This window comes from Pleurodeles waltl, chromosome 1_1, assembly GCF_031143425.1.
Source record: "Pleurodeles waltl isolate 20211129_DDA chromosome 1_1, aPleWal1.hap1.20221129, whole genome shotgun sequence".
NCBI classification, from domain to species: Eukaryota; Metazoa; Chordata; class Amphibia; order Caudata; family Salamandridae; genus Pleurodeles; species Pleurodeles waltl.
In genome coordinates, this window is record NC_090436.1 from 706,541,083 (window position 1) to 706,564,131 (window position 23,049).

At 44.5% G+C, this 23,049-nt stretch overlaps 1 protein-coding gene across 1 annotated transcript in view; it reads left to right on the forward strand.

Moving 5' to 3' along the window:
* MEGF10 (multiple EGF like domains 10) overlaps positions 1 to 23,049 on the forward strand; it is a 243,099-nt gene that overhangs the window by 122,558 nt on the left and 97,492 nt on the right. Inside the window, exons 6-8 of the mRNA XM_069227282.1 lie at positions 5,981 to 6,227; positions 9,083 to 9,203; positions 17,749 to 17,885. Coding sequence (XP_069083383.1) covers positions 5,981 to 6,227; positions 9,083 to 9,203; positions 17,749 to 17,885 — 505 coding nt within the window. The remainder of the gene's footprint in view (positions 1 to 5,980; positions 6,228 to 9,082; positions 9,204 to 17,748; positions 17,886 to 23,049) is intronic.

The window sequence follows — 23,049 nt, forward strand, 5'->3', positions numbered from 1 at the left end:
AAAAGTTTCATCCCATTGCATGTAGATTTTCTGTTATTATTGCAAATCTGGCGATATTTTAGCAACCAGTGTTTAGAACACCATGGCCCTGATTTAGAGTTTGGTGAATGGGGTTACTCTGTCAAAAACATGACGGATATCCTATTCGCTGTATTACGATTCCATTATATACTATGGTAATCATAAAAGGAGGGACGGGATATCCGGTACATTTGTGACAGAGTAACCCCACCAAACTGTAAATCAAGCCCGTATTTCTATCAGACGGTTTTTGATTATGATATTCTCTTGCCATACTCCCCTCTTGCATTAAATTTGAAGCAATGATTGGAAGTGTTTTGATTGTAGAACTTTAGACATCCCCTGCAGCAGGGACAGTTTCCTGTGACCCCATTGGTGCCTCACATCTCTAGTGGAGTAGAATGCAGATCAACTGAGCAAAGAATTGTCAACCTTCCAAAAACTAAACTCCAGTCACTTTTCACAACCTCCGGAATGAATATGTATTAGGAACATTTGCATATATTGAATTTATGTGAAGAGTGTTTTCCATGTTTTTTGCCATTCTGAAAACTTGACTGCATTGCCCTGTATAGTTTGTGGAGGAGCACAGCCATTGATTGATGGAACATATAGCGACAACTGAAATGACAACTTAGGCAGTGTGGGATGTTTCAGTACAGGAACGCCATTACCAGATGGAGGGACGGAGGATACACACCTTATTCTAAATCTAGCATTTAAGATGCAGTATTGAGCACTGAGGCACTCACTGCTTGACAAGCTCAGTTGATTTGGACACGCTAGATGTAAATGTAAATGTAAATTAGCACTTGTATAGCGCACTACTCACCCGTTAGGGTCTCAAGGCGCTGTACTCATACCGCTATGGAACCCCTCCTGGCTTTTCCCTGTGAGGCACCCACTCCTGAGCACCTCCAGGGTGAAGCCAGGCATCCAAGCGCTGTTGGGGCCGTTGTGGAGATTAAGCAAGCTATTGCCCAGAGTTGCAGAGTGGGACCCATGAATTAGATTAGGCACCGAGGCAAGAATTATCTGGTCAAGGGGAATTGAGCCCAAGACCTGCTGAAGCGGGACTTGAACCCTGGTCTTGAGCCAGATCTCTGCTTCAGGGTCTGCCGCTCTAACCATTGAGCCACACTTCTCCACGGCCTTGTGCACGGAGACTGCTTTCTCTCTAGTGCTCGATGTATAAATAGCTATAAAAGGGAAATAATGGCTGTTAAACACTCACTTGCAACCCCTACTTGTCCCAGTTGAGTTCATGGCTTCTCAGAACACATTAGTGGTGAGTTTTAGCACCTTCACAACTTTGCGTCAGTGGCTGTGCCGTACAGAGGATATTGTAAAAATATTTGATTTTCAGTATCTCCAACTTCACACTGAGGTGTTTGAAACCTGTACTCAAACTGGCCTGTGTTTGGCAGTATATGTACAAACTTGTAAACATGTGTGCAGAAATGTCATTCTCTTGGTGTCCAGGAAGGCTAAAAATGACCAAGATTGATGATAGTGATGTTACATGTATAATTGTAAGATTAACCCCCAGTCGAAGCTGCTAGGTCGATCATCTTCGTCATCACTTCCTTTTATTTCATTCAAACGTGGGTTCAGGGGTGAAGGGTGAACCCTCTAGCTTATATTGCACGTGTGATCTCAAGCATTAAAAGGAAGAAACATGCACCCTGGTGTTCCCGGCCTCCAAGGTGTCCGCGCGCGGAGTCCTACAGTGGGCATTTGATTTCCAGGGCTCCAGTGTTTTGGACAGATCTCAGCTCCAGAGATACATCACCTCACGGGCAGAGAGAAGGGAGGAACCGAGCGGATTCGTTTTAAAAGCATCTTAAAGGTGAGTCTGCCGAGGCTACGACCCTGCGCTCAAAGTGATGAGGGAAATCTCCACGTCTGCCCGGAGCGCCAGGCACATACTGCTGGGGAAAGGAAAAACTCTCCAGCGCCCTTCAGCGCCCCCGAGCGCCACGAGGCACATCGGTCTGCTCAGCGCTGAAGTGCAGGCCGGGAACGCTCACGTGTGCTCCCACAGAGGCGGGGAAGAGAAGGGTTTGTGGCCGGGATAGCCAACGTGGACCGTCGAGTGCTTTAATGAGATGTGCTGTGAGATTTATTTCGAAGCCACTCGGGAGGAATTGTGCAGCTTTCCTGTTTCTTTAGAGACATACTTGAACGATGTTTCTAACAGCACCAGACCTTCTCAGCAAACATCGGATATACTGGCGGTATAATATAATAAATAATGGGCACGGTATATATGAAGCTCAGTTTTCATTTTGCTTCAACCAGCGTTGATTTACCGCCCCTGTCTTTACGGCGCCCACATCACAGAGTGTCATTTCACACAAGATGGTTGCGCCTACGCAGCACTCCCTGGAGCAGGGTAGCCAAGTGAATCTCTGCTCAAGACCCCGTGAAACCCTGCTGGAAGCCCTTGTCCCAGCCAATCGCCCATTTCCAAGTGTTACCTTGACCTTGAAAGGCCTCACTGTCTGAAGCAGCATCGGTGCGAGTTACGCAAGTGCAGAACAGTGAGCGCGCGGACTAACGTGGCCCCTCCCTCATACCTAAGGCCCCTCATGTTCTGAATTTCAAGAAGCCTTGCTTATTTTCGTATGGTTATGCAAGGACTTCCAGCTGTGCGTCACTGCACACTGATAGTAAAAAAAAATCACTCTGTATACACACCAAGCGCTCAAACATACTCTGACCTGAGAGAATTGGAAGAGGTCCCTCTGACCAATCAGCAGATTAACACATCTGTCCATGCTGGAGTCTAAAACTAGCACATTGGCTGCAGGTTCACACAAATAGCCCATGTATCTGTATTCCTGGATTCCTTTGTTAGCAAAAAACACTCACCTGGGGGGCATGTCTAGGTTGAGTGGGCTTACACTCCGGTCCAGTATGTAAAACATTTTTACGTGGTTTAAACATCAACAAGTACATTCTTAGTACCTCCACGTGGTCATTGCGGACCGGAAACCCTGTTTTTGTGTATTTATTTTAATTTAACATGTCCTATAAAGCACGCACTTGGCCCTCGGGGGCCTTAGAGTGCTACACAGTTTGATTACTGCCCAATTTAGTAGTGTACAGTGTCACTCTCACCGGTCCAATTAAGTCAACCTTTACTCAGCAGTTTATTTACACTCTCACCACTGATGCTGTACAGCAGAACAGGCTCAATTATATGAAATGTAACAATTATCAGGGTTAGCACCTAATCAAATCTCACTCATGCAGGCAACACATATCTCCATGACGGCTCTTGTGACGCCCTCACACCTGAGGTGTCAGACTCGATCTTTTGCCTCCCCACCAAGGGCAGGGGCATTTCCATCTTTCCTAGTGGACACCCAAAGCTGTACTAGCTTTCAAGAGTCAGCAGGGAAACAGCAAGGAAGCATGAGCTGGTGTAATGTCTATTAACCACCTAAAACATGCGTGCATAGAGTCTCTCCCTCAGCTGTCTTGCCTGAGGTCCAAGACCCTCCAAGACAATGCAGCAGGATCTCACTGAATGCCCTTACTACGCCTTCAGTAGTCCAATCAGTGGGGCCAGCAGTGCGTTTCAGTGTTTCAGCAAATTCATTCTCATTCACTCTCCTAAAGGAGCACATCCAGTCACCTCCATCAGTCTACCTGGACTTGGCTCAGGCCTATCTTGTTATCCAATTCTTTCTTCCTTCTGAGTTTCCTCCATGGCTCGCTAACAGTGGAACCTCAGAAGCCTGCAGAACCACCGCACCTGCTCCAGATCTTCTCTGTTTGTTTCATCATTCTGTAGGAATGACAGCAATACACACCTGCTTGCTAAATATACAGATGTAAGACTAATGCCCACTGTAAGGAATTACTCTCAGTCTCTTCTTCTATCACGTCCTTCTTGGACATTGTAGGCTATGGTCTATTAAAAGGGTTTATTTAAGGTAGCATTGCTCAAAACCTCATTTTTTGCTCGACTACTGCAGATACACAACAGGTTTCATATCCTCCCGCCTCCTCTCGTAGGCCTTTTCAGATTTCTAGCAGCATTTTACAAAGACTCCCGGTTTCCATCCTATCGTCTGTTGTTGCTGTCTATGACAGAGCTCTGGTCTGCACGTTTACATGCCTGCAGCACTCTAACAATGTCAACAGTGGACCTCCAGCTCCACTGTAGAAAAATGTAGGCCAAGATGGTTCCTCCCAAGTCCAGGAGAGTGCTGTGTGTACAAGGAGGGCATTCATCTGACAAAGATAAATCCTTAATAGGATTCCCGTCATTGTGTTTGTGCAATGATCAACTCTGAATGTGGCGTCAGTCACAGCCAGGGGCGCCATCTTGGCCTCTTAACTCCACTCTAAGAAAGTAGGTCTGCTGTCTGCCTCACTGCCTTGCCCAGGAGGCGATGTGGTGTAAACAGTGATGTACCAGTTATCCTGATGGCACATGGTCATCACAGAGATGACTAGCAGTGCTCGCCACAGTACTACGCATGCACAAATTACATCATGAACTACTGCTGCCAGTTTTTTCATTTCAGGAAATGTCTACATATTGGTATTGCCTTTATGCATCACACCAGGAAGCATTCTTTTTGGCATCACACAAATGCTTTGTTTGACTTCATTAAACTACAAGTATTCATTTAGGCTGCTTGAAAATCCTGGTCAGGAATCCTTTGGGCACCTTCAGTAGTTAATGGAAGTGACGGTCCTGGTTCTCGTTCATAAGGGCACTGCTATGAAAGTATAGAATAGGTTGAAATGTAATAGTAGATATCCGTTCATAAACTAAAAAAAAAACAAATCATAACCTCTGAGTGTGAGCAACTTGTGTTTACTGTTTTATCAACGTGGGGAGGCATTTGAACTTGTAACCAGCCACTTGCCCACAGTTCTCTGCAGTCCGTGAAGTAATGCCATGTGCCACTGGCTTTAAAATTACCCCTCCCTGTTGTGTAAAATGAGTATGCAGAATTTGAAATTAGATGAAATTGAGCCTCATGTTGTATTGCATCCAATTTCTTCAACTTGTCAAGCCTGCTAGGCTTTTGGGTGCACCATGAGCCTTGCCTTATACCCCCTAACCCTGCACCTCAAGCCTGTCACTCCCATTCCCTGAGCTTGGCACATGAAAGCTCTGGGAGCTCTGAATGGTAGCTTCAGTCCCCTGCCCTTGAGTGTGGCGCTGCTACGACCTCATTGCCTCTGTGTGCATGTACATCAGAAATGCTTAAAACGTCCCAGGAATCACCTTTGCACCTTTGTCCATCAACTCAGTTTGCCACTATTAAGAAAAAACTCTTCATGGGAATGTGAAAAGCTGATCTTTGTGAAACATACTCCTGTTCTACAGTTGCATAGCCAGTGTGTAATGGGTTCTATGGAAATAATTAGGATTTGGTCGGTTGGTCCCTCAAGTCTGTGGACCCCGGTGCACTGCACCTGCTGCACCAGTGGAATCTGTGCCACTGTGTTTGCAGACTAAATACATTTTGGGGACTTCAGTGGCTCTTTCACTTCCTTTGCCTTTGGCTGGGAAATAAGAAAATGAGAGGAGGCCTGGTTCTTCCCAGTAGGTGATGTCCTCCCAATGGGCCTCTAAAAGTACAGCAAGAACCCAGAGGACCACAGCAGTAGGCCACTTTTTGGGGCATTCTTCATTCATGCTTAGAACTATTCACTTCCCATTAAACAAACATTAATTTATGTTTAATCTTTTTTTCAAGCATTGAATCCGTTTTCTGCACCATCGGTCTATATTTCTTCTCATTATACTGTAACGTAGTGGACTGTGTATGATGCACGGTTTTGTTGTACGTCTTGTTAAATGTTGAAGATGCCGTTTGAAATTTGTGAAGCGTTGTTGGGGGTATTAGAACTCTAACTGTAGAGTGATGATGATGAAGAGCAGGTAGAAGGCCCATGTGTTTCTGAAGTGTCGACTTTCTTCCCGCAGCCTGTGACATCGACCACTGGGGTCCTCACTGTAGCAGCCGTTGTCAGTGCAAAAACCGAGCTCTGTGTAACCCCATCACTGGAGCCTGCCACTGTGCCTCGGGGTTCAGGGGCTGGCGCTGTGAGGAAAGCTGTGGCCAGGGAACCTATGGCAACGACTGCCACCAGAAGTGCCAGTGCCAAAATGGAGCCAGCTGCGATCACGTCACAGGAGAATGCAGGTGCCCTCCTGGCTACACCGGAGCCTTGTAAGTAATGCTGGTTGTGTGCAATGTGTGATGAATGTTGGGTTGATGCACGTTATTGCTCTGGATATTTTTTGTGCACGGCCTAGAGGGTCAGAGACATGGTCGACTGTTGGGTAGGTAGGGATTTTACATCCATTGAGACGGACGTCAGCACTCCAGTAAATCAGAATTACACAAAAAAGGCAACTCCTGAAAAGCACGGCATAGCTTTTCCTGCAGATGGGGAGTTCTCAGATGTTTCATTTGTTTCGTGTGCATTTATGAATTGCTTATGCAGAAGAATCGCTAGAGAGAGCAAGTAGAAGGAAGAGGGACAGTCGGGGAAGGAGCAGAGGAGGAGGAAAGGATAGATAGAGAACTGGAGATAACTTGAGGTTGTAAAAAGTGAAGCTGTTCAGTGATACACAAACTTCGGCAATAAGACTGCCCAGTAACCACTTACTAACCCAGGCAAAGAGAAAATGCCTCCCATGCAGGGACAAATAATACAGACATCCAACTCCACAGGTTCAACAAAGGCACCAATGTTCAGTTTCCATCACAAAGTGTATCTGGTCCATCTCTTGGTGATATCTTGTTGGCATACTAACATATTTTATACATAGGGCTCATAACATTTTCCTAAAACCAGGTTCAGCTGTACAGAACAACGCAAGAAGGCAAGTCCTAGGCCCTGAAAAGTCATTGTTTACTTTTGGAACTGCTTTGCTTGTTCGTACACATCTTACGCATGGGTTAGGCTAGGGGTTGGTCACTCACCTGACATTCACCCGTAATTGGTAACAGAAAAAGGATCTTGACAGCGCCTTTCAACAAAACAGACCTTTCAGGCAAAACCCTGGGATACCAAGCCCAAAAGCTTGGAATAAGCTGAGCTGCACTTTGAGACAAGAAGTAGCCATATTCCAGAGAGAACTTAAATCCACCCTAATTTGGCTGGGCTTCCTGGACCAACAAACATGAACCAGACACCAGCTCACGCAAGTATACAGCTGCCTACACTGCTAACAAATATTGTGACTATCCTGACTTCTGAAGAGGAGGAACACCACCAACCACATTAGCAACGAGGATGCAACAAAAGTTGCTGTAATAGTACCTCTATCTTCTACAGCTTTCACTAATGCTTTCCTTCTTCCTTCTGTTCTTTTCCTTGCTTTCCTTTTTCTATAAATACTTAATGGTACTCTTTTTATCGTCCATGTAAGGCTGAATAGGTGCACTAGTTCATAATATCAGTGTTGAACTCACTGACTCATTGGAAGTCAAATGAAAACATCCCGGCTGCTTTCCTCAGCAGATGCAGACAGACTCTGAACCTCTAGAAACAAGTGCTGGAGCAAGGGTAATCCGTACCTACTTCATGGGTATACTGGAAAAATCGAATTAAATCGGTGTTAATTTTAGTGTTTGCCAATTTTCTTAAAACTGACAACTTTTTACGGAAGCATGTAATAAACAAGTAGCTAATTCCATGCCACAGCTGCCACGGAATCTCATTATGTTACCTCTCCATTAAACGGGACGGCCTTTTAGTTTCTTTATTGAGAAAAACGTTGCTTAACTTTACAATAGCATTCATAATTTCCTGGGTATCATTCACTTTCGATAAGAACACCTGGGATTTTACTTTTAAATTATTTGCTGTGTACATTATTTTCCCACTTGGAACAGCTTCTTGCTGTTGATGTAGCAATCACAACATCACCAGCATGGACGTTGAATCACCAAGATAAAGTGCCCTCACACACCCTCTGACCCTTAGTGGCACCACAAGGCTGAGGTATTTGCCACTCAAATGCCCCTTGAAGCTGGGAGACTAATGGCAAGTAGCGGAAACTACAGAAAGTTGTATGGTCTCCCTCCCATTGCCTTCATCACCCTTGAATTCAGGGGTATCAATGGTAGTGCCATGGGTAGTAATTGGCAAGCAAGGGATAGCAGCTGCTACCCCTCTATAACCCTAAGTGATACCCAAGGTCCCTGAACTACCAAAGCTGTTGAGTAACCTTGCCTGGCAGTAAGCGTGCGCCCTGAGCTTCAAGTGAGAAGGGGTGGGGGAGAATTTAATTTGTGTTTTTTGAAGGCAAAGCGTTTGGGCAAGTTATGTATATAACTATGTATGTATGTGGTATTTCTAAAGGGCAATCTTAGCCAAAAGGCAGCAGAATGGACTTGCAAATAAGGCCTTTCAGTACGGGGATTAGGGCAAGGGCGGTGAAATGCTACATGTGCTTACTGGAGATTTTGTTGGGACTGTCTCAAACGTCTCTAGACATTTTCTACAAGAACGTCTCTCTTGATATAAACTCCATGACAGGGACCGATATGATCTAGTGGAGCTGCTTAACCTCTATGTTAGGTCATCAGAATCCTCTTTCTTTTGTGGTTACTACTTGGTTTTCAACTTACCATGCATACTTTCCTATAGAGTGCAATGTGGGAAGGAAACAATACTTCTTCGAATTATTAGAAGGCTTGATGAAGCCATGAACAACCAACCCACCACCTCTAACTAAACCTTGGTTTGGGCCAATCTATTCTCTTCCGGGTAAAAAAAAGCTCAAACTCCTAGAGGAGTTGGTCTGGGAATCACATTTTTTTAAATCTGTGTTCAAAGGATTTCTGTGAAAGGGGGCAGTATGCTGAAGGAGTGAGGATCTACAAATATCACAAATAATGGACAGCACCATCTTTTTATGAGTAAGTAACTAGTTTTTAACCTTCCTTGACATCAGTATAACAAAACATCAAAGGAACAAATGAGTATTCAAAGTGTTGACATTGTTAGTATTTATAAAATGATGATCTAAACACTTAATCTGTTCTTCTCCTTCAATACTTCCCCATTTTAGCTGCGAGGATCTTTGCCCTCCTGGTAAACATGGGTCACAGTGCGAGGAAAGATGTCCCTGTCAGAACGGTGGAGTGTGCCACCATGTTACTGGAGAATGTTCATGCCCACCTGGATGGATGGTAAATGATGCATTAAATCCATGTGCTACTGCTTTTAGTAGCCGTGCATGTTTGTTTTTGAGATAATGTCCAATCGCTTGACTACATCATCTACCCATCTGCACTTCTTGGTAATGTTGCATAAACTACCATTTCCCTCCTCCATGTCTTCATTCGTCCACTTACAAGCAATGAACCCCAGTCTTGGTTGCCATGTTTGGTAGGATGCCGTCCAAGGACCCATAAAGGTTTTGTAGTAAACACTCTATATGATACCTAAACATCATTGAATTGCATACCACCCCCACGTGTGTAATAGAATAAATTGTACAGTGCTCTTCTACACAATCCATGTTCATAAGTAAAACACACATGGTGCCAATTTGCTGTCAAGTCCACATTTTGTTGAAAGTAAATGCAGGAAGAATATTCGAACAGATAGCTTGAGAAAGGAATAGTAGAGAAGGTGAGAGGGTTCACCTCATCACACCTGCCCCAAATTAGCAAAGCTGAATGGCAATCCACTCATTCATTGAAAACCCAAGAGCGCACACCTGCAACACCAGAGAAAAGGTGTGCAAAGAGGACCAGCAATACTGCTACTGCAGATAATCTTCCTTGATGAAGTATTTTTGTGTCCTTGAGATTGCACACATTGGTGTATTTCAGGAGTGCCATTTGGTTCTTAACAAGAAAAGTTTTGGGTCATGGAAGCGGTGGGAAGTACAATACATTAGATTGAAGATGAAAAGTATATGTATTGATTTCAGAAGCATTGCAAAGATTCCAATTCACATGTGTGTTGTCCAGGAGAAGGTTGGGGGGCCAAGACTGACCTGCATGTGCAGGTTGGTGGGGTCAGCATTCCTCTCTCATGCTTGAGCACTTCATGGGTTTAACCCAGTTCTAGCCTGGCTTCAGCGCGGTCCCTTGAATGTGTCCCATGGCAATGTGCTTACAAGAGGGAGGATGCATAGCAGCATCAGCACACGTTCAGTGTATCCTAAACGGTTCCACGCTAAGCCTCCACCCAACCGTTCCTACCCCATGGACCTGCTCTATATACCTCACTTGAAGGACAGTCACTAATTCCTTTCGCCTGAGTTGTGGACTGGCGTGAAGCGAATATGTGACAGAACAACTAGGTCCTAAACAACTATAGCCTAAACCACTACTGCTAAACAACTAAAACGTTTCTACAACTAAGTACTGAACAACTACTGTCTAAACAACAATTGTGCCTGAATAACAATTGCCTGAACAACTAATTTTAAGGTAAGGTTTTCTTTTTGGTTTTTAAACAACTTATATATATTTTTATAAATATATATATATATATATATTCGAAACAACGTTATATATATATATATATCAATTCTAAGCAACTAATAAACCATAAGAAAACAAATAGAAAAACTTACCTTAAAATTAGTTGTTCAGGCAAAAGTTATTCAGGCACAATTGTTGTTTAGACAGTAGTTGTTCAGTACTTAGTTGTAGAGACTTTTTAGTTGTTTAGCAGTAGTGGTTCAGGCAAGTAGTGGTTTAGACCTCGTTGTTCAGGATGTTTCCCGCGTGAAGCAGGCGTCAGAAGCCATAATACTGAACTGTTTTGGCGCTTAATAATTACTGCTTATTTCTGCAACTCAGTGGTGCCTATTTTATCAACCACAAATGAACGAAAGGTTGAGCTAAAGCCAGCAAGCATTTAACCTTCTGCCCTTTCAGGTTACATGCAGCTGTTTAAAGCAGGAGTGGCAGCTACTTAGCAAGTGCAGCAGCGATTTAACCTAAATCGGAACTTATGGCGTGCAGTTTACACAAGGATCTCTGCAACAAACCCTTTACACAGTGAGGTATCTTTTTCACATATAAACCTGTGAACAGCAGGTTACATACAGTGCTCTGTTGAAAGCACTTGTGCCCTTCATGAGTATTCTGACCTGTGGTCAGTAAATTACACAAAGACCTGTGCAACACGTGCGTTAACACCCTAAACCAGTGGTGTCCAAACGTTTTAATACCGTGCCCCCCAGTTAAAAAATATAAATTATTGGGGCCCTCCTCAGATTTTTTCACAAATATTTTATAAACATAGCAATGTTTAAATATGTCTAGACATATTTAAACATTGCAGTTAAGTACTGTTACCTTTTTAAAAATGCAATAACATGTTTCTGCTTAAAACAAAACACTGCTTTCTGTGCATTGCTTCTTTTGGCCAGAGCCTGTCACCCCCCCCCCCCCCCCCCACGGATCACTTGAAGCCCCCCTAGGGGGGCCCGCACCCCAGTTTGAAGGCCCCTGCCCTAGACAGTGGGACTTGTTAGTTAACTTAGATCTGTGCATTTAGTGCCTTTACACCTTGAGCTAAGTTAAAATGTAAACTGTCAGTGATCAAGAAAGTAGGCAAAAGCGGCTTTACTATAATTTGTTCCTTTTAAATTATTTTGGGGCATAATTTGCAAAGAAATAATGCAGATGTTTAAGCAGAGCGTATACTGGTTGACAAGACTCCGCCTCTCATGCCTTCACCTGTCATTACTTCTGACACCCCCCCTCTCCGTTTTGCCTCCTGTGTCTGTCCCCAACCTGTCAGTTAAGGGAGTTCATTTGTAGTCCTGTTCAATTCATCATATAGACATGGAGGCCCAAAGATAGTCTTATCGGGTCAAGGGGAACCATGATGCTTGTTAATGGTCAGTCACTAATTGCTAATTCATTTAGTTGTACATTCGGTATTTGGCTTAGTGCAAACCTAGCTTGAAAAAGCACTGGTATGGTTTTTAGAGATCATTTTTAATGTAGCCGGAGCATGTCTGTAGTGAGTGTGGTGGCTCAGTGGTATTACGCCATCGCTCCAGAAATCTGTATTTGACCTCATGGTCAAAAGTATGGATCCCATTAAATCCACTCACCATTTATCCTTTTTAGTGCCATAAAATTAGTACCACTGATCTGGGTTTCAGTAAAGATCTGTCATCCCGTGCCAAGGTGCCCTGTGGGGCACGGTGCCCTTAACTGATACACACGTTATGTTGTTTAGTGTCCTTCATCAGGGCTGCTTGAAACCAAATTACAGAAGCCAGGGTGGAAAGGAAGCATGAAATTAGGGCAGAAATGGACAATTCGCTAGGCAGTTTTTTCACACAGTTTCATATTACTCATACAATATTACATGGTTAAGCGTTCTTACTGAATGTTTGCCAGTGGTTCAAAGCCCCATTTCGCAGAAAAGAGGTCTTAACTGTGAATTATTCCCTGCAGTTCACAATGCTAAATTTATTTTCAGGATATTTAGCTTCCCTGCACAAATTAAATGAATGGTTAACACAGCACTGCTTTCAGTGCCGGGAAAAAACGCTAGCGCTGCTTTTCAGAGCATCGATCAGCAAACCTGACGAGCTCGCCCTTGCGGGGCCACACTCGGTGCAAGCCTGTCCCAGTGAACAGACACTCTGCAGGCAGAACCCTGTCAGCAAACGTTCGGCAGTCTTACAACGCACCTTACTTTCTCTCTTTATACATATTGTTAAACCTAGTCTCCCCTGTCAATGTGCTACATAAGAAAAGCATATCACGGATTGCACATTTTTTATTTAATTACAATGCACTTTACACTTTAAAGTTGACCTATAATAATAAGCATTGTTGCATAAAACATATTTAAAATATTTTGACACCACATACACGCACATTTCTCAAAGCATTGCCAGACATAACTGCAGGCGACAGGCAAACAATGAACACTAGACCGATGATGTTCAAATGCTCCATATCTTTCTTAACTAAAATCAAATAGTCATGTGATATAAATAAAAATACATAACAAGTGATGTGTACTATGGTCCTATATTGCCACCTCGGGGTTCAGGTGACATTTGTAAACCTCAAGGCCTTTTGGTTTATAAATGTCACCAGAACCCATTGGTGGCAATGTAGGCCCATATTACTGATTTACCGGTAATTTGTGCTATACGTACATTATTATACATATTTACAACTCGGGGTATAGGGAGATAAAGTGCTTTGCACAGAATCATACATGTTTTGGCCAAGAGATGCAAGCAGGTTTATGATACAACGGCATCCACGGTTTAGCACTACTGCGTTCTCAGTAAATAATGACGCTGCCCTAGTTAAACAGTAGCAGGCAGATCGATCCAAAGGAATCAATATCCCCTATCAACTACTTCACTGAGCAATTGCACTGGCAATCACTTATCAAAGGTAACCATCCAATTAGCTGATTACTCCTTCAAGTAAACACTGCCACGCTGTGTTTGTCTTAGTAAATGAAATGCCAGTGTACAAAAAGCTGATCTTTAAGACAGCTGATGTTACTCTCTGTTGTCAGCAAGGCGCTTAAGCAATCTGGGCTGTATCGTCCTGCAGGCACAGTGTGGCCACAATTTTGGGAAGGCCTAGCTTCATCATCACGTGGCATCACACTCACATCTCAGGCAAAAAGGCAATATGAGCTGTTTTATGCGTTTGTATGTGTGTGGGAGAGAGTGTGGCTGTGTGCATTTGCGGCTGTGGGTGTGCAACTAAGTGACCGTGATTTTATATGTTGCTCTGTATATGTACATGGGGTTTGTCTTTTTCCATAGCTGCGCACATGCGGCTGTGTCTTATCTGTGTTTGGCTGCGTGCGTGTGCGCCTGCCCTTGAACCATTTCTCTATTCAGGGAGGGTGATATTGAATGGTTTGGCAGGGGATCCACCCATTGTTTGGCGGGTGATCCGCCCATTGAGGTCAAGGACAAACATTTTTGGAGGGTATAGACGTCTTTCTGGTGGGTGATCTATTTGATGTCTATGGGAGACATTTTGCTTGTTTGGATGCTGAGAATGAGCCCAAGAAGCTTGCCACCATCCAGGGTGAGTTGAGAGGTGTGTGTGTTCTTTTATTTTGTGTGTGGGTGTGTCAGTGCATGGGTTTGTGTGTGGTTATATGTATGACTGCATGTGTTTAGATGTGTGAGTGTGTATGACTGTGTGATTTTGTTTATGTTCATGTGAGCATGTGTTTGTGCGTACAGCTGTGTGTGTGAATGTTAAAGGCCAACTGGCATCATGCATGGCTCTAATTATATGTTCAAAGTGGACGGTGCATAATGTTGGTAGCCATAAAAGTGATTCAGAGTTAAGCATGGAAGTGTACTGCGAACATTAACCCAGACTAAGCGCAGACATCCCATCTGTCTGTGTCTTCAACCCGCAGGTGCACCTGTTTTAACAAGCACCAGGTAAATAGTCTCATGTCACACAACTAGCCCTCACTTGGCTGCGGCCCGTTGCTGGTGGCAGGCCCAAGTGAAGCACTTTAACATCTGCAATCTGTGCCGTGGTTTCAGAAGTACAGGCGCCAGATCACTGCCAAACACGTGGAATTTAAGGAGGAAATGAAATCAGTAGTGACAGTCTTACCACAGGCGGAGTAAAGAGGAAGGAGGCAGTGGGCACTGCCAAACTCCTAGGAGGGGTGAAAACTTTAACGTACAAATCCATCTGGCCCACCATCCGGTGTCCTCCCACAGCAGTCAGGTTCCACGTCCCCCGCCCCCGCAGGCGGAAACGCAGTCACTGGAATCCGTGCGAGGACGCAAATGCTTCTACAAGTAATCGTGTGTTACGAAGCACTGACCTGAAACCTATTACACTGGGCTCAGGCTCCTTCTTTGAGCCGCCTGCAGGCGTCTGCGCCCTTAATTCACAAATCTCGGCTCTGCGTTTAAAGCAGTGCATTCTGTGAGTTGTGGCAACATAGATATTTCATTCTTCGTCCTGCCGTCACACGCCTAGGTGTTGTCAGTGGCGTAGCGTGAGGGGTGCAGGGGGGGCCGGCCGCACCGGGCGCAACATCTGGGGGGGGCGCGCTCGCACTCGCGAGTGCTAAAATCCACGGGTTAGGGGGCGCAAATTACTTGCCTTGCCCCGGGTGCTGACAACCCACGCTACGCCATTGGTTGTTGTGACCTAAGACAAGATAAAATAGCGTTAAGGGTGTGTGAAATGTGCGTAATTACATTTTGCCTAATTATGCAAAAAAAATGAAAAATTCAGGTAAATGCACATTTGGCATTTTGCGTTTTTTTAGCGTGAAGTGCGTTCTTCTATCCAAAACGGACATGAGGATCACGTTAAAAAAGCCCAAAACACACATGTGCCATGAACAAGAGCTGCTCAGGGTCTGTCTGTTCATGTTGTTCCAGAGCTCCCGTGACAGGATTTTTTTTACCCGAGTGACCCCCATTGTTTAATGGCATCATTTCACGAATTTTGCTTACAAATTATAAACGCCAAATTATGCCAGCATAATTAAAATGTCACCTGGACCCAAAGAGCAGCACTCTGGCCACCCATGCACAACACCAGAATGCTCCTACACCTCGCTGTGAGCCAACACTGTTCTAAGAAAGCACTTCCTTGTAGCGTAGCCTGCCACCCACCCGTCCATGCTGGTTGCCACCAGGAATGATATGCGCTGTATAAATGCAATTATCAAACAAGAGAATAATTCCGTATGTTACATTCACGACAATCTTCAGAAAAAAAAGTAGTTTAATATTTGCTAGACAAGGGTGCGTATTCTTTTTGGGGTTCATTTTGTGCTGTAGTTAATCGTTTTTGCTCAGGTCAAACAGACGCTGTTGTACGGGTGAGGTGTAGAGGGGGTGTGTGCATGTATGTTTTGTCTGTGTTCTTCTAAAATGGCCTGTTGTGCAGTTAATAATAGGATGCTCAACATATTAGCCTTCCAATGGTACTGATCAAATATGCCAGTCATACTGAAAGTGCTGGCCACTCTGGGGTGATCACCAGTGCTCATACAGCCATGATCACTTACAGCGCAGGGGTCTACTCACTGTGTGGAAGGCGGATCCATGAGGCTGTTCACTACTAGTGTTGGGGATAGGTGCAGGTAACCTATTGCCCTTAGGTTACTGATTATACAGTCTTGGGTCTCAGCCAGCAAAATTATCCAACAGGTTGCAGATATTGCTATGAGGCCCATACATGTACAGTACACATTGACATGATAATAATGTACTTCTTAGAATGAAAAATATACCTTAACATCCCAGCGTCCACCTTATCTTCACAGGGTGTAAAGTAACTATTGGTATACAAGTATGAATCCTATCCCGCATTGTATGTAAAGTAATTATTGACCTTCCAGTCTGAAATCTACTTTGGAACAGTGTGTAAAGCAAATATTGATATACCATTTTACCAAGTAGCCCTGACATTGAAATCAACATTGCCCACCCTTTTCTTCCCTATTGCAGTAATAGTTTCGTCACAGTCCAGGCATATAAACCTTAATTTCCGTGCATCTCCTAGCCCACTGCCATGCAGGTTTCTGCACAGTGTCAACTATTACAAAGGTAGCAGTGGACTTTAAGTCACAAATCCAAAGAGGTGATGGCTGTAGTCTCAAAAGAAACAATAAGCAGTTACAGAAAATGGTTACGCATTGTATGGAATTGTGTTCTACCATTAGGACACCCTGCTGCCAAGTGATGTACAAAGAGAGACCGAAGAATTGGTCCTTCTTAATTGTAGCTAGAATTTCGGAGGCACTCTGAAGGTAAATTTAAATAACAGTATATAGACATTTGTGTTAGGTAGCCATAGTTGATATTTATTGCTGGTGTTTGGTTGAACCCGCATAAATTCACATCATATGTAATCATGATAGTTTCTATGGACAACAGCCAAAACATGTTTTGTCACTCGGACGTTTTCAGGTCTCTGATAGTAGGATCATACAAGATTGGGGAAAGAATAATTTTTCATGAAAAACTGGTGTGATGATCCAAAACAAAATTTAAAATGTGAGGCCCAAGGGAGGCTTAGTAATATTCGTACCGGCTGCAAGTGTAGGGTTAGGAGATGGTGACTTCCCTCCTCTTTGTGTAATTGGATGAGCAGGCGAAGGAGCATCAGTCCAGTCAGTGATAAGCAGAACGAGGGCCGAAATGATAACCTGCTGTTGATACTTCTATGAAACTGCATTTGGTCACTGACGACCTAAAATAAACACTCATGAACTGTTATTATTGAAATTAATTTGCTTTCTTTATTCTGGACACAAAGGTTTCTATATAGTTCTGGTTTGTCAAGCTCTACTGCCAAACACTCCAATGATATAGACAGCTATTACCATTACAGTTTAGAAATACTACTAGGAGGAAAAGCAGCATTGATATGTTGTCCCACTCTTCACCATCCTCCTTACCTAGTCCTTTTAGTTCTTCTTTCCACCCTGTTTTCCCTCCTGTGTGGACTACCAGGAAATAAGGAAAAAACAGTGTCTATGTATGTATGTGAGAATGCAAGAAAATGTCCATATTGTATTATACTTAGTGTCCTTTGAATGCTCGTGGGATCCCCCAGCCATGCTGTACCTCCCTACCTCCATTTCCTGGTGACTACACATATCCTAAAAGAAGAATGTGGTGTCTCAGGAATCACCAATACATTTTTTAAAAAGTTTAACCTCTCCTACTATGTTTTTTTCTGGCGGCTGATATTTCTCTGTGTTGATGTGTTGTAGGGCACAGTTTGTGGCCAGCCTTGCCCGGAGGGTAGATATGGAAGGAATTGCTCCCAGGAGTGTCAATGCCATAACGGAGGAACATGTGATTCAGCAACAGGGCAATGTCGCTGCAGCCCCGGCTACACTGGAGAACGGTGAGGATAGGCGCATGCGTCCCTGTGTATGTACCGCCCTGCATCATATGGAGGGAGTTCTAAAGAAGCCTACAAGAAATGCAAATCCCTTAGACTGCATTGTTTCACAGTGCTTCCTAAGATATCCCGAAGAAACGTATGTCAGTACAATTGCATTATATCACTGATGTTACATTGCTAATGGAAATAATGGCAAGATTGAGTTGTTGAAAGCTCAGCAAGTAATATAAAAAGTTATTTTGCTATTCATATTTGGTTGCATTTGTTTGCTTGTTTGTTGAACATGTTTGGTGTTCTGTATTATTCAAAGAAAGCTGCTTCACCTTGTTAACAATTAGAGAATTGTACGAAAGCATAGAATAGATGTTTAGCCTTCTAAACACAGGCCCAAAAGCTGCCATGGCTTCCATTTCAAACAGAGTCACTGTATCAGTTAGGACAGTTGTCGTAATCTGCTACATACCATAGATACGGTAAAGTGGAACGAACATCCTAGGCAGCCATATTTCCGAAGTAGTCTACTTCAATGGGTTTTAGAAACAATTTCAGTGTTTTATTTCAGGCTTTTCCCTTCAGTTCCAGCTAAAGGCCCTGCACTACCAGGGTTTCTCCTTAAAACAGCTGTTGCACATTGTTCCACTTGAGTCCACACTTGTGTCATGCACCATTATCAAAATGTTAGCGCACATTTCTGACTTGACCAAGGAAATTGTTTGTATCTGAGAGTGACTGAAAATGTATTTCCAGCATCTGCAGCTTGTGCTTCAGAGAGATACGGTGCATTTTGTCAACTTCAGCTTAAGGACACCATCTGTGTTATGTCAAGAGGTAGAAGAGAATGTGTTCTACTAAATGCCACTAAAAGCAATCTGGGGCCATTCACTAGGGCCTGAAAGAAGGAGGCAAAATCACCATGATCCATTCTAGAAAGGGATTTGTTTTATAGTACGATTACCTATGCCTTGGAATAGGATCCTTTTGGTTAGTTCTTGCACACTAATTCAAACATTTCTATGTCCAGTCTTAAAAGGTTCTTTAAAATGCGTACTCGTTCCTGCCAGAAATAGAAGGCTGGGCTGATTGCTTTGATCTTGAGATTAAGACATGTGAAGTGTGGTCTTTCTTTTTTTAGCAAGATGAGAAGTTGTTGCATTTAGAACATTTGTCAATGTTTTTTTAATGGATCAGGACCTGATAGTTGTCTGGTGTGGGCAATTGAAAGAAAGTGGAACACAGTGATGTCAAGTACTGGCTATGGGACTGAGTTTAATCCCGGCAGCTTCTATTGGTTGCTTGTGTTGACTAGGCTTCCCCCTTCTTGGTAGGCAAGTTTCTCAATGGACAGTGTTTTGCATATATCTCCAGGAGGTCTACTTTTGTGTTCAGAATGTTATTTAAGAATATCATGCTAATCCTCTGTACTGTTTACCTCCATCAGTTTGCTTGGCCAAGTAGAAGATGAGCAGAATGAGTTGAATATGCACAGAGATACAGTAGTCTAATTGCACAATCATGCTTGTTGACATGTTCAAATAGGTCCTGCATCTATTGTCCCTGCTGGACACATTCATAATGATGCCTAGTTTCGAAGCCTGCAGCGAAGGGGTGAAAAGAGGGCTGATCTTCACCTGGTGTTGGGGAAATATCAGGCTAGCGTCCCATTTAGCCAAGCTCTGTTTAATATATAAGTATTCAGCTGAACTGCAGGAAAGATTTACAAACTGTATTGTTTCAAATGGGTGGCTCTAGGTTGATTGATGGGTGGAACATTGGGGGACTGCCCTGAAGTGGTCGGTTCTAGCTTCCAGGAACTTAAATGTTATGTTTGTCTATGACTAGATAAAATAGATTTTTTACAAAAAGTGAAAAACAAAACAGTGCAGAGACTCATTTCTGGCTGACAGACTGAGAAGTGTTTTAATATACATAACTCTTTAGGCATGGTGTTGGTTTTAAAGCGGAAACAATGCTGCTCAAGTGTTCGACCCCCATATTTCATGGCTTTAGCAGTTCATGTAAATGCCCTTGTGAGCTCTAAGGGACCGCTGGCTGCAGTGTAGAGGCTTGCCCTTTCCTTTCACGATGTGCCTGCGACATAAGGTGCTGTTGGCAAGACACATCGTTTTTCACCCTGAGCACGACTGGAGTTTAGAGGCCAGTAATAGGGAGAAAAACACAATAATGTATGGTGCCCATTTCATATCTGGGTGTTTAGAAGCCAATTATCCAAGAAATCTGCCACTGGCCAAAAGAATTGAACTCTGCTGGCATGATGTTCTTTTAGCCCTGAGGTATATCTTCCATTTATTTACTTGCGTTGTCACATATGCGTCTGTCCGTGTTACTATCGACCGCCTTATTGAAAAGCTGTTGAGTTCACCAATAGGTTCTCTAGAGATCGTAGTGCCAAGTGGCTCCATGACTAGCACCCATCACTTCAAACACCATGAAGGAGCTGCCTTGTCACAAGAGTTGTCCTTTAGTGGCTGGTGAGTTCACCAGTGGATACTCTGTTATACATGCCTTGAGATCCCAGTTCCTGTGGGGCTCCATGGCCCTCACGCATCACTTCAAACATTATGAAGCGCCTACTTTAAAGTTAAAGCAAGGGTTGTCCTTTGGTGGCTGGTGAGCTCACCAATTTGTACTCTTTTACACAGTGTCCATGCGGCTCTACGACCGCCACCCATTAATTAAAAAATCATGATGGCCATGAGCATGAGTACATAGCTATGCCTCTTCCAGAAGGTTTTAAGCAGTGCTTAATTTGTAAAATAATAAGTGCTGGTGTCTAAACTTTTTCTCAGAAGCCCACAGCCGGCCTGCTGCATAGAGTTCTTAAATCCCAAGGCTGTCTAATCATGATTCCTCCTCAAGCCTCTTTTTTCTACCACCAGTCATTTCCTGCCTCTTTATTTCACGCTTTCGGCTCTTTTTCGTCCCCGCTTTCTTTCTGTATCACTGCTTTTCCAATTTTCTCTTCCTCCTACTTTGCCACTTTTGTGTTGTTCTCTCTCTGACTCTGGATCAAAGTCTGATGTAGCAAAGTAAGGGTCAGTCCCCAGCAATGAGGGCTGATGTGCCCCACCTGCCAACACCGACTCCAACTAAGCACTGGTTTTAAGCCACGTGTTGGGCACCACTGAAGCTGTATTCCTTGATGGGCTCCCAATTTTCCCAGAAAGGTTGCCTAAGACAGAGGAAATCGGTATGGGGGCACTCAAGTGTTAACTCCAGTCTGCCTCAGTGGCTGTAGATGCCAAGAGTCTGCGCTTACTGAGTGTGAACCAGCAGCATATGGAATCCTGCATGAAAACTTTACTGCAGAACCAGACAAGGTGCTTTTCCCCCTCTGCTGCCGCTCAAACTCACTCCTCTTCCTTGCTGAGCCATACATGCAGCTCTTTCTCCTCTGCTGCCCCTCACACTCACTACCCATTCACTGCTGAGACAGACAAGCAGCCCTTCTCCTCTGCTGCCACTCACACCCACTACCCATTCACTGCTGAGGCAGACAAGCACCTCTTTCTCCTCTGCTGCCACTCACACTCACTACCCATTCACTGCTGAGCCAGACAAGCAGCCCCTCTCCTCTGCTGCCACTCACACCCACTACCCATTCACTGCTGAGCCAGACAAGCAGCCCTTTCTCCTCTACTGCCACTCACACTCACTACCCATTCGCTGCTGAGGCAGACAAGCAGCCCCTCTCCTCTGCTGCCACTCACACTCACTACCCATTCACTGCTGAGGCAGACAAGCACCTCTTTCTCCTCTGCTGCCACTCACACCCACTACCCATTCACTGCTGAGGCAGACAAGCAGCTCTTTCTCCTCTGCTGCCACTTACACTCACTACCCATTCACTGCTGAGGCAGACAAGCAGCCCTTCTCCTCTGCTGCCACTCACCCTGACTGTCCATTCACTGCTGAGCCAGACGAGCGGCTCTTTCCTCTCTGTTGGCGCCTGACTCCACTGCCCTGTCCCCGCTGAGCCAGAGCAGCCTCTCCTCCCTCTTCTCAGTCCCACTGCCGTTTCTCTGCTGAGCCAGACAAGCTGCCCTCCCCCCGCTGCTGCCACTGAAACTCACTGTCCATTCCCTGCGGAGCCAGAGAAACCTCTTCTCCTCCTATGCTGCCTCTCAGTCCCACTAGCCTTTCTCTGCTGAGGCAGACAAGCATCTCTTCTCCTCTGCTGCCACTCAGCCTCACCCTCCCTTACTTCTTTTTTAACAACAGGAGCTCCACCCGCCCTCCATGTTAACTCCAGCAGCTCCCAGAATGGAAACCATCATTTGCTTGAACCACAAACCCACGTGTGCGCTGGGAGAGTTATTACCCCGATGGCTCTGAACTTGAAGAAAGTATCACCAGCGCACCCTCCATCTGCTTTCAAAGCAGGTTTCATCTGTGTACTTAGGCAGCGGTGCCCTCGGTGCTGGTAATGTGCTGGGATAACATTTTAAGAGAACTACAAACTAACGTCATCTAGTTATTGTTTTTTTTGTTTTTTCCGTCAGCAGTCATTGATGCACGACGTCTGTGGGAAGTGGTGGGGGGACATGCCATAGGTCCTAATGCAAGCGGAAGAAAAAGCCCCCCCCCCCCCTTATCCGTCTGTTGATAAAAAAGGCTATATTTGAAGTACTGTGGGTCCCTCGGACCCACGGGCCCCTGTGACACTGCACTTACCGCACTGTTCACAACTATCCCCTCTCTCTGCAAGCAGTTATGGTCACCCCAGGGTTGCAACCTCCCTAGGGCCGAATAAAATGTTTGGCTGCGCTTGAGGATGCAACCATCGGTTTTAGGTGATTTGTATAACACTTTAGAGTTAACATGAATAGTGTGAGCCCACCCCTGACTAGACAGTGGGCTGGCTGAAACTCAGCAGCTAAACCCCAGGTCTGAAGCACCGCGGAAGCCTCAGCGAACAGACGGGTGGAGTGAGCAGCTGCTCCTGGAGGCCCAGTGAGCCATTTTGTACTAGAAGCTCAAGTGCAAAAATGTAGAAAATAGGCTCGAGGCATGGTCATTTGTCAAAAATAGTGTGGCCTGTAAGTACTGAGCAGCACAGCACCGACTTGACAGTACCCTGGGGGCTGTACAATGTTATTCCGCGGATTGAAGAAAGCTCTGAACATGGTGATTCCCAGCAGTGGTG